Consider the following 25,862-nt stretch of genomic DNA (forward strand, 5'->3'; position numbering starts at 1 on the left):
CCACTTACTGAAGATTGTTCATGCATCTCTTGAATGTCCATGTATTTAAGAGAATCACAGACTAGCTCCTAGATGCAAAAACATCTAATATTGGGATAAGCAATCAGAAAAGAAACATGATAAATTTCAATTCCAAGTATAAAAAATATTACTTATAAATATGAAGGGGAAAAAATCTGTCTCAAAAACTCAGAAAATAACTTGGCTGGATTGCAGGCGTCAGTGTCTGTCGGTTTGGAACCACGAATATATCTCAGCAGAACAACAACACAGAGCAATGAGTCTTCCAGCTCTCAGAAATTCCTGGAGTAGCTGAGACTTATTTCCTGAGAGTGACTGTGATTATGAGGATCACCTCCGAAAACTTATTCTCTTTCAAGATAAAAGGCCATGACACACCTGCCCAAACACTCTACGACTCATCCAGGACCTTTTAGAGCACTCAAGGATGGCAAGTCAAAAACTGGACAAAACACGTTCTCTGACCCATTCCTCAAAACCCCTTTGGCCTTACCTGGCTGCTGCCTTGCTGAGTAGTCCAGTCCACCTACTTTCAAGACCCTCCAACTGTCCAGTGATTTTCTCCCGATCAGCCAGCTCAGCTGACTGGGCTATTCTGCCTCCTTCCGCTTGAAGCATATCTACTGTGGCCTTCCGATCATCGAGGAGCCGCTGGAGCAACTAGAGCACATAATGTTTAAGGAGAATGAAGAGTGGTAACACAAGGTCACTTTACAGTCTGAAATAAGGAAGAAAATACGAACAAACAAAAGATCCCCAAGCCCCACTGCACCAAATCCTAAACTGGATCGAGTAGTGGTGGCTTTTTTTCCAACCTGAGGCAAAAACATGAGAGGTAGCAAAGTTGCTACCCCTGCATGGACTTCTCATATGCTTACTTTGGTTTTTAAATGGAGGAGTGATGGTCACTATGTGACTAACAGGAAACTTATTTTGAACCAGGAGAAAAATGCACTGAAATGGAAATTAAGCCAACAAAAAATATAGACAGAAACTTATTTATACATGATATACTGTGTTATTCAGAATACTGCTGACGCTAAAAATCTCATAAGACAGAGCTCTGAGTGAAAACACAAATGCAGACAACTGTTTGGTCCAGTATGTGCCACAGGAAGCTGGTTGATTAAGTAAGATGAGGCGAATCAGTTTTCACTTTTCTTTTCATGATCACAAAAAGTAGGTCAGGATTCTCCTAAAACTCTGGAATATGCTCCTGAACTCTTAAGCACATGTGTTGTCTGCCACTCCCCACGGCTGTTCCAGTTCACCCTCCCAACATTCTCGCTTACCTTCTGTTCTTGGATCTGTGCTTTCACCACTTTATACTCGGCAGATGGAGGCTTCTGATTGGCTATGAGCTCCTCAGTGTCCGCCAACCAGCTGAGCAAGGGCTCCAAGGCATCTTGAAACTTCCCACAATGCAACAAAGCCTCCTGCAGTTGTGCAATCCTTTGTGCAACCTGTATCACAGATGTGGGGCCTCGTTAGGAGGAAGGAGAGAGCTTTTTAAATGATTGCCGCCCCCCCCACCCCGTAACTCCAGATTGCAACTGCTAAATTTGTATTTGCATTCAGATTGCAGGGAAACCTCAGCTTGAGATGTGCCTTTTCTAAGCTCCCCATCCCAGGGCACTAGTTACCCCCCACTGGCCACTCGCCTTTTTGTTCAGCGTGTTCCATCGAGCATTGATCTCCTCCATGTCATGTTCCAAACCCTGCACGTCACAGTTTTTCCCCGCACTCTGAATCAACCCCTGGCCGAGTCCATTCACCTGCTGTAGCTTCATTTGAAGGGGATCCACCTGTTCTTTCTGAAACATCTAGATAATTGCAAGTCAAAGATTTAATCTAAAGGCAGCAATCAGAACCTCTACACCACACAATGACTGGTCATTCTTGGGAGATTTATATTTAACAAAAGAGGGGCAAGAAAAAAAAGAGAAAACAAGCCATTTGTACAGGGAACTATCAAAGAAACATGTGGTTTCATATTTCAGTACATCCTCCTACGGACAAGTAATTACAGAGAGTTATGGCACTACTTAGGTCTTTTAGCCAATGACTCGTGGTTGGTTGGTTGGTTTCTGCTTGCTTAATTTTTAATGCAAAAAGCTATAGGGAATAGAGAAGCATCAGTCTGAAGATATCATAAAAGTGTGATGTATATCAATCCTAAAAGGGAAGAATATCAAATGACCAGTATTTAAGATTAAAAATACCTTGGGGAATAGCTTTAACACCACTGATACATGCAATGCTCTTCTTTGACTAGGAACAATAACTCAATTAGCCAAAACATTATTAATGTTGTGAAAAATGCCAACCTCATAGTTTAATCCCCCTGTGGTCATTTAATTCCATTCTGGTCCAGAGCCACAGACCACACACCGCTAATAATCTTGGAGCAGTATTCCTGAGATTACAAAGGGAAATGGGCCAGTAATACTGGGAAATGTCCTCACCAACTTCAGACACATACTCTGAGATGCAGATATACATAAAGCTTTCTAAAAATTATAATACTGAATATCCATGTTCATCATTAAACAATGGAATTTTAAAACAATGTGAAGAAGTATAACAAACAATGCATGTTTCTTTCTACTGAAGTTCATAAGCTCCATTATGACTTAGAAAGGAAACAGAGTAAAAAGAAAATGATACTTTGACACATTAATAGTATTAAGGAAAAGAATGAAACAGATAATTATCTCAAAGATCAGACTTCTCTCAATTATCAATTATCAGAGGATAAAATCAGCCACATTCCACACATTTTGAACCAGGAGAAAAATGCACTGAAATGGAAATTAATGCCAATAATTAATGCCATTAATGCCATTCTCTTTTCTTCTATAAAATGTTCCTTCAGTTTTAGTGACACAGGTGAGTCAACTAAAGCCAAAGAAGGACAAAAAATGGAAGAAAACAAAAATGTAAAAGAAAAACATAAACTCGGGTTAGGATTAATTTTGGCCTATATGAGACTACAGATTACACTTGGATTAGGAAACGGATTCTTGAGAGAATGGGCTATGGCTGGATAAGTGACTCACCAGGGAGGAAAAGCCCCAGGGAACATGAAAAAAAGGAAGGTTTCAAAGGTAATTACCAGGGAGCTTCATTTTATACTATAATTTGATTACACCATATTTTGTTAGGCAACACTACAAGGCGGTTCAGCTAAAAATGACTGTTGCCCCAACAACATGATTCCTGGAAAAAGCAAGTGCTATGATTCCATTTTCTACTAAAGATGTTTTCACTGCAGAAAAATCAAAGCAGAGGGGGTAAAAAAAACAACTCCGATGTTTTAAGTTGCTTAGGTACAACAAAATGGTGGTGGTGGTGGTGGTAGGGTGTGGGGATTGGAAAGGCAAAGAAAGAAAACCAAAGGTGAGGAGGGAAGACATCAAGTTCACACTGAAGAGCCCACTTTTATCCAGTAAGCAAATCTTGTGTCATACTTAACATTTAAATTCCTTCTGTGCTGTCCAATATGAGGCTATTTAACTAAAATTCAGTTCCTCAACCACACTAAGCCACATTTCACGTGGTCAACAGCTGTATGTGGTTAAGTGCCTATTGTACTGGGCAGTACAGATAGGGAATATCTCCAACTTGGCAAGAAACTCTACTGGCTAGTGATATACATGACACAGAAAAGTAAAATATATTCAAATAACTTAGTAATCTCTTTCATATAACAGAGGTAATTCTTTTAAAAAATCTGCATTTACTTTGTCAATGAACATTTCCTATGGAAGCATTAGAGATTCCTTCTTTTGTTTCCCAACCTCCATTCCATGGATTGAGTTGACAGGGAATGGGTATATGTCTCATCTTTTGTCCAGAAGTTTGAGAATCTATGATAGTACTTCTAAATAAACACTATCTAAATATTTACTTTGAACACAAGTGAACAGAATGTTATAGAAAGTACATTTGAAAATACTTGCTCCCTTCTCTCAACTCCCAAATAAAGCTGTTCTGCAAAATCAGTGCTTTCAGATGCATTAAAATTCCTACTCCTCAGTATTTCAATGGGGCTGTGCCATGTTATTAACCAACCAGAGCTGGCAGACATTTCCCAGAGAAAAACACTAGTAAAAATTATTGCAAGAGTGTAAGATGCAACTGGGACATAAAACAGAAAATTTCCCAAAGAGCTTTTTTTTTTTTTTTTAGTTTATTTATTTATTTGATAGAGAGATCACGAGTAGGCAGAGAAGCAGGCAGAGAGAGAGGGAAGAAGCAGGCTCCCTGCTGAGCAGAGAGCCCGATGTGGGGCTCAATCCCAGGACCCTGAGATCATGACCTGAGCCGAAGGCAGAGGCTTTAACCCACTGAGCCACCCAGGTACCCCCTTTAAAAAAAAAAAAAAAAAAAAAAGATTATTTACTTGTTTGACAGACAGAGATCACAAGGAGGCAGAGAGAGTGGGGAGCAGAGATCCTGAAGCAGGGTTCGATCCCAAGACCCTGAGATCATGACCTGAGCTGAATGCAGAGGCTTAACCCACTGAGCCAAACAGGCACCCCCTAAAGAACTTCTTCTTCTTTTTTTTTTTTTTTAAAGATTTTATTTATTTGAGAGACAGTGAGAGAGGGCATGAAAGGGGAGAAGTCAGAGGGAGAAGCAGACTCCCCGTGTAGCTGGGAGCCCAATGTGGGACTCGATCCCAGGACCCAGGATCATGACCTGGGCCGAAGGCAGTTGCCTAACCAACTTAGCCACCCAGGCACCCCTTAAAACACTTTAGTCTTTGGTAATACCACATTCTCCCAATTTTCATCCTGCCTGATCCATTTTTTATCTCCTTTGCTCTCTCCCTCCTTTTCTTCTAGACCTCCAAATGTTCATCTTTGGGAGGTGGGGGTCAGGGGAAGATGTCAGTCTTGGGTTCTCTTCTTGGCAATTCTATCTATTCCTGTGGCTTTAAATATTAACCATGATGTTTATGGTATGTTTGTGTATGTGTGTACAAATATATATGTGTGTGCATCTGTACATCCAAATATTTTCTTAATATTGCCATACAAATGAATCATGGGTACCTCAAAAACCTAACCATTCCACAACTGAACAGTACCTCCTCCTTTCCTCTTCCCCCAAACCTGTTCTTCCCTAAATCAATAATTTACTACTGCTCCCATCCACTCAGTTGTACAAACTAGAACCTAGAAGCGAACCTTGAGAACTCCCTTTCCTTCTCCTTCCCTCCCTACATAAAGTCATTATCAGGTCTTATTGATTCTGCCTCCAAAATATATCTTGAGTCTAACCAACTGGTCTTCAAATCCACTGACGCCTCTCTAGTCCAAGCCACCTAGACAACTGCAATAACCTAGCAGCCTCGCTACTCTGTCCTTAATTCCCGTTAATGCGCTCCACAAATAGCAGCCAGTATGATTTCTTCGTGTATGTGTGTTTGTTTTGATTTTTTTTTGCAAACCATTCAGTGTTTTCTCTATCTCATGCCAATCCTAAGACAAATTAATAAAATGTAAGGCAAAATAAACCTCAGATTTATAAACTCCAGCCAGTGTTGAGAATGTTTACTGTCTAGGTAGGGTGGTTTTCTCTATCGTTAGGCTGAGAGTAATGTTTTAAAAATGTAAATGAGGGGCGCCTGGGTGGCTCAGTTGGTTAAGTGTCTGCCTTTGGCTCAGGTCATGACCCCAGAGTCCTGGGATCGAGTCAGCATCAGGCTCCTTGCTCAGCAGGGAGCCTGCTCCTCCCTCTGCCTGCCTCTCCCCCTGCTTGTGCTCTCTCTCTCAAATAAATAAATAAAACCTTTTAAAAATATAAAATAAAAAAATAAAAATGTAAATGAAATCATTAAAATCCTTCTTTCTTTCTTGGTTTTGACTCAGGTCGTGATCTCATGGTCATAGGATTGAGCCCTGTGTGGGGCTCCACAAACAGCATGGGGTGTGCTTGAGATTCTCTCTCCCTCTGAAATAAATCCTAAAAAAAAAAAAAAAAAAAAAGTCACATGGTCTTCTGAGCCAGCCAGGTGCTCCTATATTTGTGTCCTTTTTGCTTAATATCTGCCTCTGCTAATACAATGTAAGTTCCACAAGGGCAAGGACTATGCCAATCCTATTCACTGCAGGAGCCCCAATACCTGGCACAGAGTAGGTATGCAATAAGTATTTATCCAGTGAATGAATGAATACTTTTATAGAAATGGTATTAGGCAAGGCAAACAAATTTAGGAAGGTTCTGCTGATCAGTTGAGCATTCAAACACTGAGCTAAGATTGTAGGGCTCCCCAATTTTTGCTTTTTAAAAGACTTTCTTATAAATTTTGAATTTTATAGAACCCCTAATTTTATACAAGATTTTTTGTCTTCCGTTGAACTAGTATCTGGAAATAAGACTGAGGAAATCTGCAAAAGAGAAGAGGGTTTAAATAACCACAGATTGTTCTCTCAGTGGGCCTAGGATCCCACTAAAGGGATAGCAGATTAAGTTCTAGCATTTTGGTTCTTCTATCAATTGCTCGCTAATGCTATTAGAAAATTTATTAGGCCTTTGGACGCCTGGGTGGCCCAGTCAGTTAAGTGGTTGCCTTTGGCCATGATCCCAGGGTCCTGGGATGGTGCCCAGGCCCCCAGTGTCCAGTTCCCTGCTCAGCAGGGAGTCCACTTCTCCCTCTGCCCACTCCACTCCATGTGCTTATGAGCAAGTGCATGTGCTCTCTCTCAAATAAAATCTTGAAAAAAAGAGAAAATTTATATCTATTTTAATCATGTATACATGTTTGTATTTGCATATATGCACAGACACACAAAATCTAAATCGCATTTCAGGTATGATCACTTGCTGAGTTCTAAGTGTTTATGTATTAAAACGACAGCTTCAGTTTCCTCTAGGAACCCTTTAGGAAGAAATGAAATCCATACAGCTCTCATCTTGGAAAAACTTTTTCTCTCAATAATATTTCACCAGTTTAGCAAAATCTGTACACTCATGTTACCTCTATAATGATACATATTTTGTTTCAATAAATATTTTCAAAATATTTTGAAATTTCAAAATATTTCTTATTGGTTAACGTCCTGGCTGGGGCAATGTCTTAGATTTCTTTTTTTGTACACAAATGCAGACATCAGCTTACCTCCAGATATTCCATAACGTAACCATACTTCAAAGATGATGGACAACCTTGCAACCCACCACTGCCTTCTCCTGCCATTTTATCAGGTAGTATTTCATAAAATGATTACCTCCTCTAGCTGAAGGGACCCTCAGAAATTACCTAGTGCCATTTATTAATTTTATAGATGAGGAAACAGATTTGAGACTGATATTAGGGATTCCTCTGAATTTTTCCTTTATGCAGATTTGATCAGCTCCTTACAAATTTAATCCCTATATTTCATTGATTATGCTGCAGGCTTTATACTAAAAATATTCTGTATAATCAAAAATGGCTGTGACTTCTGGGATCCCAGTGTTACTCCCAAGTTCAGTAAAACTCAGAAAATGGAATCATTCCCCAATCTGAAAGGTGATGCATTATAGCTTGATGGGATGCTACATTACAAAATATCTGGTGAAGCCCAAGGTGACACCACCACCACTCAGCTAAACAAGTTGGAAACTTGTGGCCTGTAATCAAAATGACTTTTCATTGCTGGTAGCTGCAGGTTTAATTGGTGCTTTAGCCAAGAAGGCTTCCCAGAAAGGCCCTGGCATGAGGTGGATGTGAGAACCCATCTCTCTGTAGCAACCACGGATATTCAGGAGACTGACATTCACTCCATCAGTCAACAGTGAATGCCTACCACAAGGAAGGCACTGTTATGGGCCTTAGGGATGGTATAAAATCAAAACCACCTCTGTACTCAGTAATCCCCGACTATATTAGATGAAACTTCTACCAGCTTCATTCCCTATCACTGACCAAATGACACTGGGGCAGTGAACTGTAGAAAGTAGCCAATCTTAAATGTCTTTGACTAGGAGTGCTCAAGGATGTGAACACCGTTCCCATCAGTTTCCTAACACATTCCATTCGCTAACATTAAGAATCTCAGAATCCTGAAGTTACGAGAAAGGCAGGAGGACATTTAATCTAATTCCCTTATTATATGGATTAGGAAACAAGAGGTCCAGGAAAAAAAGAGTGACTTGCTTCAGGATACTACGTTTGACGAGATGGCTAAAATCTCTTTTCATAAACATTATTACATCTTATTCTGGCTTTAAGAAACACACATTTGTATTTAAAAGCTGCTATTCATACTTCTAGATATTGCTTTCGCCGAGCCTGCTCTTATGAATTCTTTCAACTAACCAACACAGCTCTGTGGAAGAGAAATGGAGAGGGTATTGACAGTGACTGAAATCTTACACACTTGGTGTTTTCCATGGGTTATTTCATTATCCTCACAGGATTTTGCCTTAATAAATGGGCAAACTGGAGATTCAGGACATCTGACTAACTTGCCAAGTGCAAAGAAGTATCCCAGTTCTCTGAGACCCAACCTCAGGGCTGACATCACCTATTAAAGAGGAGATTTAGGACAGAACATGGTCACTGCCATTTTCAAAAGCAGAATCACCCTTTCCTGCTAATAACCTTTTCCAAAATGTAAACCAACAACTATTTACATCCCTGTTTTCTTTGGGCTTGGCTTATCACTGAACAAAAGAAAAAACAAAACAAAAACAAAAACCAACAGAGTACGAATTGTAAAGTTTTTCACCAAATAAGACGTATTTTCCCCATAATTGCAATAGTAAGACCGGAAAAGCCTAGTGCCCCAAAGAGAACCAAAGAAAGGACTGTGTCCTTTTTGATCACTATTAAGTCAGAGAGAACTTGCAAATATCACTTTACTCCCCAGATCCTTCCCCAACGAAATGAGCAACAATTACCTCATTTGAATTTAATCCATCAGTTGTAGCCAGAGGCACTTTCCCATGCAGCACTGTGCCAGTCACCTCTTTTATTCCAAATCCTGGGGAATCAAGGTCCTCCTTGATCCACATATTAGCGGGGGAAGCCTCCTCTAGAACAGGAGTTCCTTCTTCTGATATGGGCACTGAATCAGTGTGGGCAGTATCTCCCAGGAAGGGTACATCAGCAGAGAACACTTCCTCCATAGCAGGCACTCTATCAGCTGGGGGGATAGGCTCCTCTGGGGTGGGTGCTCTAACAGCTGGGGGGATAGGCTCCTCTGGGGTGGGCTCTCTAACAGCTGGGGGGATAGGCTTCTCCGGGGTGTGTGCTCTAACAGCTGGGGGCATAGGCTCCTCCGGGGTGGGCGCTCTAACACCTGGGGCTGTAGGCTCCTCCGGGGTGGGTGCTCTAACCCCTGCGGGGATAGGCTCCTCTGGGGTGGGCGCTCTAACAGCTGGTGGGATAGGCTCCTCCAGGGTGGGCACTCTAACAGCTGTGGGGATAGGCTCCTCCGGGGTGGGCGCTCCAACAGCTGAGGCTGTAGGCTCCTCCAGGGTGGGCACTCTAACACCTGGGGCTGTAGGCTCCTCCAGGGTGGGCACTCTAACAGCTGGGGTGATAGGTTCCTCCGGGGTGGGCGCTCTAACACCTGGGGCTGTAGGCTCCTCCGGGGTGGGTGCTCTAACAGCTGGGGGGATAGGCTCCTCTGGGGTAGGCACTCTAACAGCTGGGGGGATAGGCTCCTCTGGGGTGGGTTCTCTAACAGCTGGGGGGATAGGCTCCTCCGGGGTGGGCACTGCAGCAGCTGGGGTAACAGATCCCTCTGGGATGTCATCCTTTGTGGTGGGCCCTGCAGCAGCTGAAGCAGTCCCCCCTGGGAAGGGCTCTGCAACAGCTGCTGCATCCTCCTCCATGATGGCCACTGCAGCAACTGCAACAGTCCCTTCAGAAGCAGGCACTGCAACAGCTGGGGCAGCAGCCAGGATAGCCTTCTCTCCAGTGACCACTGAAGCAACTGGGACATGTGCCTCAATGGCGGCCACCGAAGCAACTGCTATGTCTGCCTCTGGGAAAGGCACTGCAGCAGCTACAGCAGCTCTCTCTGGGACAGGTGCTGCAGCAACCGGGACATCCTCCTCTGGAACGAGCACTGCAACATCTAGGGCATCTTCTGTAGTGGGCACTGCAGCAGCTGCAGCAGGCTTCTGTGGGAGGGTTATCCATCCCTCCAAAGCTAGTTCCGTACTACTAGCCTTGGTAACTTGTTCCTCCAGAAGAAGACTCGGTAATGATTCTGTATCTCTCATTTCTGTCTCCCCGCCGTCCGATGACGCCACATCCAGTGTGGGCTCTGTATCGTTTATAACTTCCACTCCATCTCTGCTATGTCTCTGTCCACCAACCAGCAGGGGCAGATTCAGAGTATCTGACTCTGCGGACTTCCTCTGGAGATCCTGGAAGATCTGCTCTGAGAAGGCTCTGTGAAAATGCGCTGGGGCTTGGTCCTCCAAAACCTTGGCCAAGTAACCCAGCTCTTGGCCCTCCCCATCCTCATCACAAACTTTCTCCTTGGACAATTCACAAGCATCCACGTTTCCCAAGGAAGTCAGACTGTTAGTTTCTTGATTAATAGCTCCTTTTTCACTTTCCAAGTGAATCTCATCTGTTAGTAAATGTGAATCACATGAGAACACCTCTACTTCAGGTCCTGAGGTAACATCTGTTAGTTCATAGCTAAAAGCAAAACTGAGGGGGACCCTCTCGACACACTCTTCAACATTCCCCTCAGAGTGACTGCAGTCTACCTGGGACAAACTGCCATTTTCTTTGGCCAGCTCAGCTACAAAGCCTGATAAGTTGTCTTCCTGGGAAGCCCTATGATCAGAGTTGGGCAGTCCTCCTGGGTCCAGCTTTCCCAGTGACTCCAGATCAGCTGGGTGTCTGAACTTAAATTCCCCTGCAGTCTCGGGGCTAGAAGGCACTTTTTCACGCTCCTCCTCACTAACCGTGGAAGTGTCTCCTCTCCTGGTGTCAGAGTAGACAATAAGTTCCACAGCATTAGGCACCTGAGAAGAATCCAGGGCATTAAAATATTCACAATCCAATCCAGTATCAGAGTCTTTTACCCTTACATTTAAAAGGCCTAAGTGTTCTTCTCCTAAGGCAGCCCCTGGAAAATGACTAATTACAAGTGCATTTTCTGCATCCTGGGATGGGGCCAGACCTTCAGAAGAGGCTTGACTCTCCAGCTCAGCTAGAGGAGTTACTCCTTCTTCACATAAACACGCCTTTTCAAGTTCGAGAAACATCTGCACTGAATCTGTGTCAGAGAGCTGCTCTGAATCAACAGGACCAACAGTACATTCTAGGTCGGAAACCAGACCCTCCAGCCCCTGAACAGTTCTGCTTGTCAGCTCCCCTACAGCACTCTCACCTGTGAGAACACAACTGTAACCCAGAGGTGTATCCTCCAGAACAGAAGCCGAATGGTTCTTAGCTGACTGTGGGTCATCAAAGCAACAAATCTGACCAAGAGCTAGGTGGTCAAAAGTTCTCAAGACAGCAGCTGAGCAATCTGCCCCATCCTCTGCCACTGCTACAGTGTTTGCTTGTTCCCTTTCTTCAAAAATATCAGCCAGGCTGTTCTTTTTCTCATCTGCCGTTAGAAAAATCTTTCCTCTTTCTGACAGTTTCTCTTCCTCCCACTCCTCTTCAGCCTCCATCATGATCCATCGCTCATCCTCCTCAAACTTTAGCTCAGACTCTGTTTTCTCTCTCAGGCTGGGAGTTATGAGAATATGCAATTCTGGATCCAGCAGCTCTTCACTCAGGCAAGGGGAGAGAGGTGGCATTTCCACAGTGCAGGCTGCGTCCCCAAGGGGGTGCTGCTTCTCGCTGAAGCCTCCCTTAGCTAAACTTTTCATGGCTCTGGGCCAGGTTGCACTTGAGAATCTATGTTCCTGCATTACATCTGTGTTACCACTTGCTGCTGCAGTTTCTGATTCTAGAGGCTGGAATTCACAGGGAGAGCGCTCACTGTGCGGCTGCGATCTGAAGTCCTGGCACTCGCCGCTTAAATTTTTCACATCCTGCGCTTCTGGAATATCTACGGATTTGGACACATGTTCCAGAGTCACTGACCCTGACTGAGGTTCCCTGTGGTCCAAATGACCAGAACTTTCTGTTAATGCAGAATTGGATTCCTTCTTCTCTTGCAAGGAAGGATTTGAAGCACCAGCTTCTGAAACCTCACTGAGAGAAGCTTCTATCCTTTCTGCAAATTCTGGGAAATTGGGTGGCATGAAGGACTTCCACGATCTCCGGTTAACATTGTCTTTGCGTTCTGTATTTGGTCGCCTTCTGGGTGGCACAGGCGCTGACTTCTGTACATCACTGCTTAACTTTAGTGCATCAAATATTATTCTCTCATCTAGCTTTTTGCCTTCTGGGGCTCTAGATTCAAAAACATTAGATGCTGCTCCTAATGTACCATTGCTGGATATAGTACTTCCTTCCATCTTTTCCATGGTGCTTTTTGATGTCTGGTTGAGCTTTGACCCCTGGTCAATTTGTTCATTTATCCTCATTGTATCATATATAGATCGCTGTGGAACATAACAATCTTCTATATAGCCATCCTCTTCCTCTCCTTTCCCCAGGCAGGTGGGGTTCTGCCTTAAACAGTCTGGCCTGCTGAGTGGCTTACCCATACTTTTTCAATCAAGATGAAACATCAACCTTTTAAAAGTTTTTCACCGGTTACCCAAAAATGCATTCTGCATAAGTTAAAAATCCTTTTACATGTTCACAACTGGGGACCACCAATTGGATCTGCCCTCCAGAAAAGTCTGTAAGTCCAACTCTGAAACCATACTGGGAGAAGCTCTAAGAGAAACAGCTTTTTCCTTACAGGCTAACAGTCTCATAGCTGCAGACAGTTAAGTGGTATAATTTAGTCAACAACCATAAAATAATTCCTTGTATGGCTTCTTTTGAGTATGTGTCTTTTAAGAGCACTGCTCTAATTCAGTCAGTAAAAAAACAACAAAAAAACCCCATTTGATATTGACAAGTCTTATTCAGAATCTAGTTCCACTCACTTCTCACCCAGAGTTGGAAGAAGCGTTATACCAATTGTGTCCTTTAATAACAATGGCACAGCCTCCTCAGTCTTCAAGTATAGCCCAAGCTCCTAAGAATTGCTTTCATTTTATCCTCAGTTCCAGTCCTGGAGAGTCCAGCTGGTCTGAATTAGCCATTCGTCCTCCCTAGTTCGGGTGTTTGCATTTGAACTGGGCTGGTCGGCGGATATTCCTGCAACTTTAAACACAGGAAGTCCTTCATTCGGGGCCAGCTTGGGGCTTCCTGTCTCCAAAACATCATGGCATTGTTGTGGCTCCCAGAAGAGCCCTGCGCTGTGTCCACAAAACAAGGCGAGTGGAGCCCAGCAGGCTGCAGCAGCGGCCGAGGGCCGGCCAAGGGCTCGCTCAGCACGGCCCACTCCCCCGCGCCATGCCGCGCGCCGCGAGGGTCAGGGATGCCTCACCGCAGGCTGGCAGGTGGCTCCGGGCCGCGCCGGCCTCCAGTCCCGCGCTCAGGAAGTTAGTTTGTCCCTCCGGCAGCTGAGTCCCGCGTGCTGTGGGTGCCGCCTCCCCCGCCGCCGCCAGTCCCCGGCCCGCAGCCGCCGCGCCGTGGGCTGCATGTCAAGCAGCCGCCTCTATTCTCCGCCACCGCCGGCCCCACGGCCCCGCCGTCCTCCCCGCCCGCAGCTGTCACGGTCCCGGCATGCAAACTTCTGGCTGGGAACAAAAGGCTCCGCTCGGGCCGGGCGGGGACGAGCCCTCCTCCCTCGCACAGAACGGCCCGCTCGCCCGCCGCTCGCTGCAAGTGCTAGGCTGGCGGGCGGCTCTCCTCCCCCTTCCCCGCGCCGCGCCGCCGCCCCGCCCCGCCCGGGCAGCCCCCCTGGAAGCCCGGGAGCGCAACGCGGAGAGCCAAGGGGAGGAGGGCGGAGGCGGAGCCGTGGCGGGGGCAGGGAAAAGGAACTGCCCGAGCCGAGAGGGAGGGGGTGGCGGAGAGGATTGGAGGCCGAGGCGGCAGGGGCGGCGCTTCCGCGCGGTTCGGGACCAGGGAGCCCCGGCGCCAGCCGCTCGGCTCACCATGCCCACGCCCACCGCGCCCCAGGGCCCGAGGGAGAGCCCCGCCCCCCGAGAGGGAGCGAGGAGGGGGGCGGTACCCGAGCCGGGCTCCGCCACGCCGTGCAAATCCCCTGACAAAGGAAAGCCCCGCCCTTCTCTCTCTGGCCCGACCCCCTGCCGCCCCCGCTGCGTCCGGACCCGCCGGGCTCCGAGCCCAGCCCAAGGGCGAGCGAACCCAGAGGGGCGCCCCCGCCTCCCCAAGCTAGCGGGTTCTGGCAGGGGCTGTTCGGGGCCCATCTGCCGGCGGGGTCGCGCCGGCTGCGGCGGGCCGCACGCATGGCTCTCGGCTCCAGCTCTACCACCAAGGGCTGTCTTAGTCCCTCCAATGTCACCTTTAGCGCGCCCCTTCCGCGCCAAGAACACTCTACCCTTAAACCCGGCACTTTCCTGGTGTCCGAAGGCATTCTGTGAGGCCAAGTTATTGGGTGAACTCTAGGCACCTTCTCTCTTTCCTTTCTCCCGTACATCAGGTCTTGGTCCATCCTCCCACCAGAATCTCTGCTCGCAGACTTTAGAGGTGGCAATGATCGAGGAAGGGGGCGGGGCGGTGGAGACGCCAGCAGCAGAGACCCACGCCCTAACACCTGGGCTGCTTTATTGCTGCGCACTTCCAAGGAAACCTGAGCCTCCCTGGAGCCAGCTCAAAAGTATGCGTCCGTATTTCAAGTCTCAAAACGGAAAATACGAGAGAAAAGTGGTCCATATTCCCGGCCACAGCGTCTTGGCTTTTAGAAAAGCCATCTAGTCACCTGGTGACTGTTAAGCCAGGAAAGTACAAAGGGCAACCCAGGAAACTGTCCAACAGAGGCAGCTGCATTTCTGAAGGCGTGCAATACTCTGCTCCCTTTGTGATGGTCATTTTCTGATTTTATGAAGGAAAAGCAACAAAGTCTACTAAAATTTCTGAATCTCTTTTGAACCATGTGGTCAATATAGATGGTTAAACTTACGTAAATGTTATTTCTATCCTTTACACGAACAGTGAGTGAAGCCAATAGTTGGCATATGGAGATCTGGCAGTGAACCTCTGAGCTGAGCCTTAGGCTTTACTCAGAGAGCCAGAGGTCCTTGGCAAAAATGAGGTGTGGGCTGAAGCCTATGATCAGAATTAAGCAACTAAAGGGGTGCCTGCCTGGCTCAGCCGGTAGAGCATGTCTGCCACTCTTGATCTCGGGGTCATGAGTTCTTAAAAAAAAAAAAAAAAAGAATTAAGCAAATTAAAAAAGACTGTTTAGGGCGCCTGGGTGGCTCAGTGGGTTAAGCCGCTGCCTTTGGCTCAGGTCATGATCTCAGGGTCCTGGGATGGAGTCCCACATCGGGCTCTCTGCTCAGCAAGAAGCCTGCTTCCCTCTCTCTCTCTCTCTCTCTGCCTGCCTCTCCGTCTACTTGTGATCTCTCTCTGTCAAATAAATAAATAAAATCTTAAAAAAAAAAAAAAAGACTGTTTACTGCAAGTAAAATGTGTTATACTCCACTTCTCCCTTCAAAAGAGTGCTGATCAATTCTGCCCTGTCAAATCCAAAAGACTATCTCCTCATCTGTAAACTGAAGGGGAAGGGGATAGACTAAATTGCGTCTTGATAGCCTTTCTAACTTTTTATTTAGTTCTAAAAGTTTTAAAGAAGCCATACCAGAATCCTGAGTCTTCCTGGTCCTATACTGTAAGACACTAGAAACCTGGTCCCCTGAAGAACAAACAAGAGAAAGAACCAAGAATTCTTGACCTAGAGAAAGTTCCAGGCAATGTGATCAATGTGAAGTATCTGAAGGACTGGGATGTGGGAGGAAGGAGGCTTGTACTGGATGTCTTCTTAAGCTGGCACACTAAGATCCAAGGGTGGATTTGAAACCAATAAAAAACCTTCTCACAGCTACTCAAAGAATAAAGTATCCCCTAAAATGATGACTTTCTTGACCCTTGAGGGGTCAGGGGCAAGGATTTGGGGAAACAAATCTTCTATCAGTTTGTCAGGGTGAATTTTAAGGTCCTTCTAACTCTGACACACTGTGATCCTAAGGTATGATCAGCCTACAGATCTGATACTTAACACTTCAGGGAATCTGGGTCTTAATTTTCCTTTAATTATTCAGTACAACTGGAAAAACCCAGGAAAGGCAAGATCAATTTCACTAGCAAGTCTCCCTGGCCAAATACACTCACTTAAGTGTTCAGATATCATAACAGACTGTTTAGTGTGCCAGGGCCCCTCTGGTTGGAAGAATCTGAGGAATTCTGGCTCTCGACTAGGGTGGGTGGTTATTCCATTATAAAGAATGATCTTGATGTGGAATCACAAACTTCATGGCCAGAAATTCCTTTCCTGTTTCCTCACCCAGTCAGGTGCCAACCAATTCAGTCTTCTTAAGCCCTCCCCATATCTATCTATTTACCTTATTTTCACTATTCTGGCCAAATGCTCCATATTGTGATATAAATAAACAGAGCATTTTAACAGTTATGAAGTTCAAATTCAAAGTATTTATTGGCTTAAGTTATACTCTCTGACTATAAAGTGTTAAGAGATTTATTATAGAGAAATCTCCCCAAAGTTCAAACACAGTCTATAGAAAGGATTACATAAAGTTGCCCAATTCTCTCCCCCACCACAAAAAAAGAAGCCAGAGAGTGCTATCTGAGTGCACTGCTCCTTTTTTATCATCAGTATGTGTTTAGGAAGAAATCAGGAGAGGAAGCACAGGGCTCTTTCCTCCACATCTTTTTTTTTTTTTTAATCTGTTCATGAGTTTCTCTTTAGTTTTGGTATGTGGAACTCTGCCAATAGCCATCTCAGTGACTGAAATAAATACCTGATATAGCTTTCAGCCTCTTGTTACCCTGATAGCTCCAACAAAAAAAGCATCTGTTCATTTCACATGCTGTGTGTAAACTTTTTAAAAGACAAGTACAGGGAGCTCCAGAGAACCTCTTTGGATGCTTCCCCCACTCCTGTAACCACAAATATAAGTGCTGAAGCCAAATTTCAAATTAGTTTCCAGTTAGTTGATTACAGAGTTCAAAGAATTCTCTACTTATTTTGAGATTCCTAAGAATGAAATTTGGTGTTGGATTTTCCTTCAGTGAACTTAGAAGAAAGAACAATCCTGGTCCTTCCTGCTGTCTTCTTAATTAAAGACAGCTGGGTAGAGTCTCCTCACACCCTAACACAGCTCCCTCTCCAAGTTTTGAACCCGACATTTTGCCTTTGCTCCTTTGCTCCAGTAGTAAACCACCAGCTTCCTAGGACAATCTGGAGGCCCCAGGTCCACACTTCCCCAGATTCTTTAATGCCTTTTCATGCACCCCTCTCTCTTGGAGGATTAGTTCTGATTAAAGGAGGATACAGAAGACTGGTTACATCTTGCACATTTTAAATCTACAAAATGCCTTTCATCTTAGGCTCGCTAGACTTTACAAGCATTTATTTAGTGGCAAGTGGAAACGCCACAGTGTTAGTCTGTACCTGTTGGGCATCAGTAACTACCATCCTAAGGTGTTTTTATTACATAAAGATGGCTATGGAGTGGCTCATTAAGCAATACAACATGATGTGAAGCTTCTTTTAAATGGGATACTAAGGATTTTGATGCTCTGTGAGCTCACATGTGTTTCCAAACCCATGAGAAAACTTTCCACACACTCTGCAGGAACTCTCATGACCCCTGTAAGCCCTTTCCTGCTTGCAGACTTTCCAAAAGACAGTGTATTAATCTCTCTTTTAGCCACTCACCAAGATAGTAATGACAAAAGCACCGGGCCCTGCGAATTAGAAAAGACTGGACAGAAAAGTAGAAGGAAGGAAGGCAGGAGGAATCAGGGAAGGCTTTATGGAGGTAATTACATTTACTCACTGGGATATGGATATGTAGAGATGGTAAAGACAAGATTTCTAAGTGAAAGGCTAGAGGCAGGGAGCCTACAGAAGCAAATTCAAAGTCAGCATGGCTTACATACAGTGAGTATGAAAGGGAAAAATGAGAGGTCAAAATGGTAAGTAGCTCAAGGCCAGTTCACCAAGGCCCTTTAATTCCAAGCATGAATTTATGCTTCTTTATTCAGAAAACCATTATGACATTGAAATTTACTTATTTAAACTTACCAGGGGCTCATGAGAGTTACTGAGTGGCGCGAGGAAAGTCTCCCAATAGTTTGGGAGTGCTCATTAAACTGCCATTTAATATATGTGATCTCATTTTAAAAATCCAAATTCTTAAATTAAAAATAAAGCTGGAGGTGGTAAATTTACTTGTCCAAAGTAGCATAGCTAGTGAAAATCCAGGCTCTTAAGATTTGAGCTTACGTTTGATGATACTGCATTGGTGTCTGTACAGAATAAGCTTAGATGGGGGAGATCGAAGGTGGAGCAATCAGGAGGACTTTGCAGTTCAGTCAAGAGGTAACAAAAGCCTGAACTCATGAAAATGAGGAAGGGAGCTGTGAAGGAAATCACAGAAACAGAATATTTGGACTTCAAAGCTGACCAGACAGAAGGTAGAGGTTAAGGGGAAAATAAAACAATGCTATAGCATTACTCTTGTATTCCTGAGGGCATAATTGTCCTATAAAACAGCAGTAGAGGGGAAGAAACTATTTGAAAATGTAAACATTCAATTTAGAGTATACTGAGTGTGAAGTACTCAAAGGCAACCTATGGGGAGGTGTCCAGAAAGGCCCCTTACACAAAAGATAGAGGTTTGGGGTAGAGATACAGATTTGGAAGCCTTCCTCCATAGAAGAATGAAGGGGTGGACATCCAGGGATTAAATGTGGGTTAAAAGGGAAGAGGGTAGATGACCGAATTTTAGACCACATACTTGGGAAGTAGGAGGACAAACCAAAAAAGAAAGCAGAATAGCAGCCAGAGAAGAGAATGGAGAGAATACCATGTCAGGAAAGAAAATGCACAGGAGGGTTTTGAAAGCGAAGAAGCTATGATGTTAAATGCTGCATAACAGATGAGGAGGATGATGAGTAAGACAAGACTACTAGACTTGACAACTAGGACATCAGTGCATACTTCCAAGAGAACAGTCTCAGTGCAGTGATAGCGGCTGGATCACATTAGTGGGTTAAGGATAAGCAGTGGTGAGAAAGTACTGATCCTCCCTTCTTCCTGAGACTCTGTTCATTTGGCTTCCATGACACGATGCTATCCTGACGCTATCTTTTTAACTAGTACTTCTTTGACCTTTGGGTTCCTCTTTCTGTCCTCTTAAGGCAAGTAATTTCGTAAGATATAGCCTTGATTCTTTTCAACTTGTTCAATATTTACTAGGGTCTACTATGTGCTTTAAATTATGCCAGACACCAAGGGAGAAAATGATGAGCAATATGCAGTCAGGAACCTATATTCCAGTAGGGGTGGCAGACATTCATTTTAATTCACTTGCAGTAAGTATTCTAAAAGAAAAGCAAGCAGTACTAGGAGAGCATCAGTCAAGGGGGCCTGATCTGCAGGCGCAGGAAAGGATCTCCTGAGAAAATGGCCATGTGGGCTTTCACTTGGGACCGACAGCAGTCATTCCTGCTCCAGATTTGCAGGACTTTACAACTTTCGCATGTTAACAACTTCACAAAACTGCTTGGTTATTTCTACGAAACAGGCCTTTGGGGTGAATTGCCAAGAAATCTTGCTATAGGGGTCCTTTTTCCAATATTAGAAAAGGAGTTAGGATAAATAATTCAGAGGGAAGAGATTTATGAAAACCGTCTCTTCCATTTTGTTACTAAAGCAATTCTTACCATCGATCGACAACCAACCAACTTTGGTTTGAATGTAAAGAACTGGACCCAAATCAGAGCTTTTCCTTTGGGAACAAACTGCAAGATGACAGAGACATTAAATGGGTCACTTAGATAGATGCAATGAATTCAAGCTGGAGGAGGTCTCAGAGAAGTTCAATTTCTTTGAATTCTTAGCATCCTCTTCCCTTGACTCATATATACATAAAACCGAATTATTAAAAACATTTCTGCTGAAACTGTGAAGAATTAAAGCTTTTCTGTAAAACTATCTGGATCTGGTATATATGCCTGGCAGAGAGATTAATTATATTTGTGTTTTTTAAGCTGCTTTTCTCTGAAACTAAGCTGATACCTTTTCCCCCTCACACCTCAATGTTTTAATTAAAGATTGATTAATATTAAGAGATATCTCTCCCAAAGATGCTGACTTGGTAGTTGCCACTGTATGGCAACAGGTGAACATAACATGGTCTATGTTAAAAGCTAATTAGGCCAAGGACCTCGAGATCATTAAAATTGATCTGATGGGTAACTCTGAGTTACTGAGGAAGTCACTGAGCTGGTAATGGCTTCTGGTTAATTCTGGTTAATGATATGAAAATAACACTGATTTGTAGAACACATAAGCCAAAGTCAAAATGGTCTCAGAAAAACATGCTTACTGTGGGATTTTGATATGTATAAGTTAACAAGTTAATAAGTAAGTAAGCACATGTATGTATGTGTGCATCAAGTACATTTAAAGTTGTGTTACAAGTCATGACCCATATTGTCTATATACTGCAACTCTAATGTTAGAAACCAGCTCTATAGTTGTTCCCCACAAAAACTGCTCAGGAAAGCTGTTGTCCAACCACCTGTTTCACTGCTGCCACCGAGCTAATTTTACTTTACCCTCATAATCTCCATTTTTCCAAGAAGAGAAAGAACTAATCTAATCGAGTACTGGGCCTTAGAGCAAATCTTCTGGAGAATAATTATCTCTAGGCACAAAAGGCATAACTTCTTATTAAAAAGATTTTATAATATTCTAATTTGTATGCCTGGATACTTTTTTTTGTTTTTTTAAATAAGAGATTACAGGGGCACCTGGGTGGCTCAGTCTGTTGGGCGTCTGCCTCCGGCTCACGTCATAATCCCAGGGTTATAGAATCGAACCCCACATCCAGCTCCCTGTTTGTTGGGAAGCCTGCTTCTCCCTCTCCCCCTGCTGCTCCCCCTGCTTGTGTTCCCTCTCTTGCTCTCTCTGTCAAATAAAATAATAAAATCTTTTAAGGGGGGAAAATAAATAATAAAAAAATAAGAGATTATTATCATTTATTGAGCACTTAATATATGCCTAGTGCTTTCATCTACATCACTTCATTTACCTCTCATAAAAACTCTAAAGGTAACCATTTCATATTTTATAGTTAAAATAACTATACAGAAAGGTTAGGTGATTTTCCCCCAAGGTCACATGCAGCTAGTAAATGACAGAGCCAGAACTCAAAGCCTGAGTATTTCTGACTCAGACTTATTCCTTTTTTTTTTTTTAAACTACACTAAGTTGCATGCAGTATGAAGACTCTTCCTAACTGTGAACTAATCGGGCCAGTGACAATGACTCTAAAGTGATGGGTAACAACTAGAAGATGGTATTTCAGGATCTGGCTTTGGTTAAGCGCAACTGAAGGAGCAAGTTTGTTTTGTTCAGGCTAATATCAAAATGAAACTGTGTTCCTTTAACATATGCTAACTAGTAAAGAAGGAAGAGAGCCCACAGGCAAGGAGAAGTGAAGAATCTAGGCTAGAAATAGAATTTCTCAGGATTCACAAGGATTTGCATCAGGTCTTGCAAAAGTAGACAGCATTTTGAATCCCAGAGCTCACATGGCTTATAAGAAATAAAGAGCACTCATCTAATCAGTCATATATTCACTAATCTCCAAGTACATGCACACCAATATGTTAACTACTTCTAGGGACACAAAAACGAATTCACTGAGATTAGAGATGGGACAAATGCATAGAATCAGAAAACACCAAAGTTTGGCAGTCTATGATAAAGGCCAAATGAGTTTCACATCTTAAGTGGTTTAGGAGAACAGGAGAAGTTGTGAGCTGGATAGATCAAGGAGGCTTTGGGGGGAGACACAGGACTTAGACCAAGCCTTGAGGTTTGGGTAGAAATAGGCGAAATGTATAAGGAGGGTTTGGGATGAGTGGATGGGGTGGATGGGTGGTCTCTATAGGAAATAACACTGGAAAAATAGTGGGGATCAAATATGGAGTTTCCATGGCTGCAGAAGGAAAAGACTAGAGGCACAGATATAGACCAGTTCTGAAGGAGGCCATAAATTAATCCATCAGATCAGATGGCTCCTACATTGGTCTGGGTGAAGGATAAGCACCCACAGAAAGAAGGGTGAAAATAGAACCCAAGGGAAAAGCACCTTGGAGGCCCAAGTTCTAGAAGGCTACAGCGTAATTTGTCTGTTTTTTTCCGTGGGAACCATGTGCGTACATGCTTGCTGTCCAATCAGAGACGCTCTCTGCATTCCTAACAGAGGATCCTTTGTTCCAAACAGCAAGGCTCCAAAGAGACAAAGTCTGATAAAATCACACTGAGATCAGGACTCCCAGCTGGTGCTGGGGCTGATGCCATTCCATAACACACCCTACAGGAAGCAGCTTGAGATACACAGTTGATTGATTTCCACAGCAGGAGGCTTGTGGCAGGGTGGGGACTGGTCAAGTATTAAGAGAATTCTTTAGCCACTGACTTAAATTAGTTCACCAGAATCCTAACTTTATCCAACAGATCTGTGTAAGTCACTTTCCGAACTAACACTATTTTAACTTATTTTTGAAAAAAAGGGAGGAAAACCACGAAGCTTTGCCAGGCAGTGCAACTCTTTTGTCAATTAACTCTTGTCATGGCATCTGAAGAGAGGGAAAAAAATTTCAAACCCCCACCTGGCTAGAAGTGGGCTGAATAAGATGCTAGTAGCAGCTCCTCTAGTTGTAGCAGTCAAAAATGTCTCTGGATATTGCCAAATGTCCTCAAGGGGTAAAACTGCACCCAACTATTGATTAAGCATGGTTTTTGGTACCAAACAAACCTTTCTAATCCCAGTTCTAATAGTCACTTGCTGTTGGCTTGAACAAGATACTATAACACCTTCAAGTTGCATTCTCTTGTCTGCAACTGCAATTTTTTTTTAAAGATTTTATTTATTTATTTGATAGAGAGAGAGATCACAAGTAGGCAGAGAGGCAGGCAGAGAGAGAAGGGGGAGCAGGCTCCATGCTGAGCAGAGAACCCAATGTGGGGCTCGATCCCAGGCCCTGAGACCATAACCTGAGCGGATCGCAGAGGCTTAACCCACTGAGACACCCAGGCGCCTGTGCAACTGGAATTTTAAAAGTCTGATTGATGGGGGATTACGGTTTGAGCTTGGATTTAGGATGTCTCTCACCGGACTTGCCACCACACATCACTGCCCCTGCACTCCCTTGTGCCTGCTTCCCATAACACACTGTCCCCCACCACGAGGCCTGGCACGGAGCAAGTGCTGAGTAAGAACGGACTGAAAGGAATAACGAGCCCCTTCCTCCCAACCCCCACCAAGGGATCCATGGACCATCACCATGCAGCACTTATTCTTATCCTGGAGGGGCCAGAGTTCTGAAAGGTCCATGTTTCAAATCACAGTGTTAGTAGCAGGAAAACAGCTTGTGAAGGCCTAGGGAGTAAGTATGTCCCATTAATCTTCCACGGCCAACGCCAGAGACTGGTATTTGAAGAGCACTTGGTAGTGGTAATAGATAAGTATTAAGGAAGGTGGGGAGGGAGCACATTCTTCCCATAGCTAGGTTTCCCAACCGGGACAGCTGAGACTTGGGAAGAATCCGTTTGGCAGGAGACAGCCCTTTGGTGCAGTGATGCTTTGGTGCAGTGACCTGACACGACTCCCCGTGGGACTCATTTCATTCTTGGTGAACCAACCAACCCTAACAATAAAGTGCTCTTCAGAGCAACTCATCACACTTCCTAGAGGCTCCCTGTTTATGCTACAACCCGTGTGCCAGCCAGCTAGCTTGAAAGTGCCTGGGATTTTTCTGAAGCTACAGCTGAGGACTAGGCCAAGGCTTGAGACCGGTTCATTTCCAGACACAATGAGAAACGGTCCTGTTCTGCAAATCTGTGCTTATCTCAACCGTGTGCACTAATCAAATATTCAACAATGAAGGTAAGTTCTGCATGGGGTGAATTCTAGTTTTTCTGGAAACATATTTTTCTTCCTTTGTGTACAAGATCATATGGTGAACCTCAGTTGCAAATGCTACGTGCTAACACGATCTGTGAAGAATTTCAGTAAACTAAAATCAAACTGCTCAGTCCTTTCTTTTGTTGCTTTAAAATCTTCCCTTGCTATCAAAATTTCCAGACAGATTTTGGGGGGGGGGGGGGGGAGGGGTTGAAATCCATCAATGCTTTCTTGACAAGCTTCCATTTGGTTTTACTACCTACACTGAAGCGTGAGGCTCCTTTAAGATGATGTAATGGCTGCAATCTTGGGATTTTGCTTTGTGATGCTGTTATTTAAAATACGAATGGGGATACTATAAAATGGGGCTGGAAAGACTTCAACATAAAGCAAACCTGAAGTCCTTAAAGGCGCCTTCTTCACCTTCTCCCCACCCAGTTGCTACAGTGGGGGCTGAAGGGATTATTACAGAGCACTGGGATTCTTTGGGTGGGGTGTTGAGGGATGGTCTCTGAAGGGTTATAAATATCAGCAGCCAAACTGTGAGTTCCTGGGCTGAGGAGAGCAACTGACAGACCATAGTCTCCCCTTAAAGGCAGGGAAGGAGGAAAGCTCCTGAACTATTTCCACACAGGAAGTTCCTCTTCTCTTTAGAAATGCATCATCAACCAAACACCTGCATCAACAACTCCACGAAAAATAAACTGCTGATGCCAGGGAAAGTGCCTAGGAAATTTTAAACCAGACACGGATTAGTACCAGCAAAAATCAGGAGTCCAGGGCTTGGCCTAAAGGAAGGCTGACTTAGAGGCAGTTGCTGCTACCACACAGTCTTCATCAGATTAGGAGAAGGTGTCTGCTACATAAATATTTAATTTAATCAACCAGCACCTTTTCCTGCTGAATTCTAAGTTTCCCACATGTAGGTGGCAATTTTCTTCAAGGCAGTGGTTCTCAACTGAGAGAGATTTTTGCGTTCCAGGGGATGTCCAGCAATGTCTAGATAGGCATTTTTGGTTGTTACACTGGGGCAGGGTTGCTACTGGCATCTAGTGGGTAGAGATCAGAGAGGCTGCTGAACATCCTGCCATGCACAGGACAGCCGCCCACCACAAAGAACTATCCAGCCTAAAATGTCAAGGGCATTCTCTCTACTGTTCTAGGGCATTCTCTTTACTTCCTTGGACCCTCATAATTCCTATTGGAGTAACCTCGTTTAAGGAAGGAAGGAGGAAGGAAGTAAGGAAGGAAGGAAAGAAGGGAAAGGAAAGGAAAGGAAGGAAGGAGGGAGAGAAAAAAACCAAAAACCAAGACAGGCCAAGGGTCAGCACAAGGCAGGAGCGGGGCTGCCTACTCAACTTATCTTGCTGTTGTAAAGCTGGAAATACTGAAACCTCCAGGTGACAGACAGGTCACACCAAGTGTGATTTCCTTTCTTTCCAAGGGCAGGTAGATAATGCTGATCTTATTTGCTTTATTCTCTAGGTGAATATAACTGGCAAAACCGAAGATGGGCTGATACTGTCTTTGTAATTGTTTGAAAGGCAGGGAAGTATCTTTGTGCAAATTGGCAGCCTTTCAGCTCCATGTCAAACCCTGTCTTCTAAGAGTTTTCATGTGTACTCAAAGGGAAGCCTAAACTCGCCTTCCATAAGAAAAAAAAAAAATCAAGAGATTTACAGGGCTTTCTTGTTCTGGTGTTCTGGTGGGATACTGAGGTCTCCAGACAA

General features: G+C 44.3%; 1 protein-coding gene across 26 annotated transcripts in view; it reads right to left on the reverse strand.

Annotated features, from left to right (window-relative positions):
• Nucleotides 1–25,862, reverse strand: part of MACF1 (microtubule actin crosslinking factor 1) — a 347,599-nt gene that overhangs the window by 53,263 nt on the left and 268,474 nt on the right. For 25 of the 26 annotated variants that reach the window (XM_047723646.1, XM_047723649.1, XM_047723645.1 and 22 more), the window contains 3 exons: nt 1,683–1,844; nt 1,314–1,484; nt 515–681 (listed from right to left, as the gene is read on the reverse strand). In XM_047723646.1, coding sequence (XP_047579602.1) covers nt 515–681; nt 1,314–1,484; nt 1,683–1,844 — 500 coding nt within the window. Of the gene's footprint in view, nt 1–514; nt 682–1,313; nt 1,485–1,682; nt 1,845–8,916; nt 9,435–9,512; nt 13,687–25,862 lie in introns of those variants that run through there. The other variant, XM_047723652.1, reaches the window with a different exon arrangement.

The sequence above is a fragment of the Lutra lutra genome, chromosome 4 (genome assembly GCF_902655055.1).
Source record: "Lutra lutra chromosome 4, mLutLut1.2, whole genome shotgun sequence".
NCBI classification, from domain to species: Eukaryota; Metazoa; Chordata; class Mammalia; order Carnivora; family Mustelidae; genus Lutra; species Lutra lutra.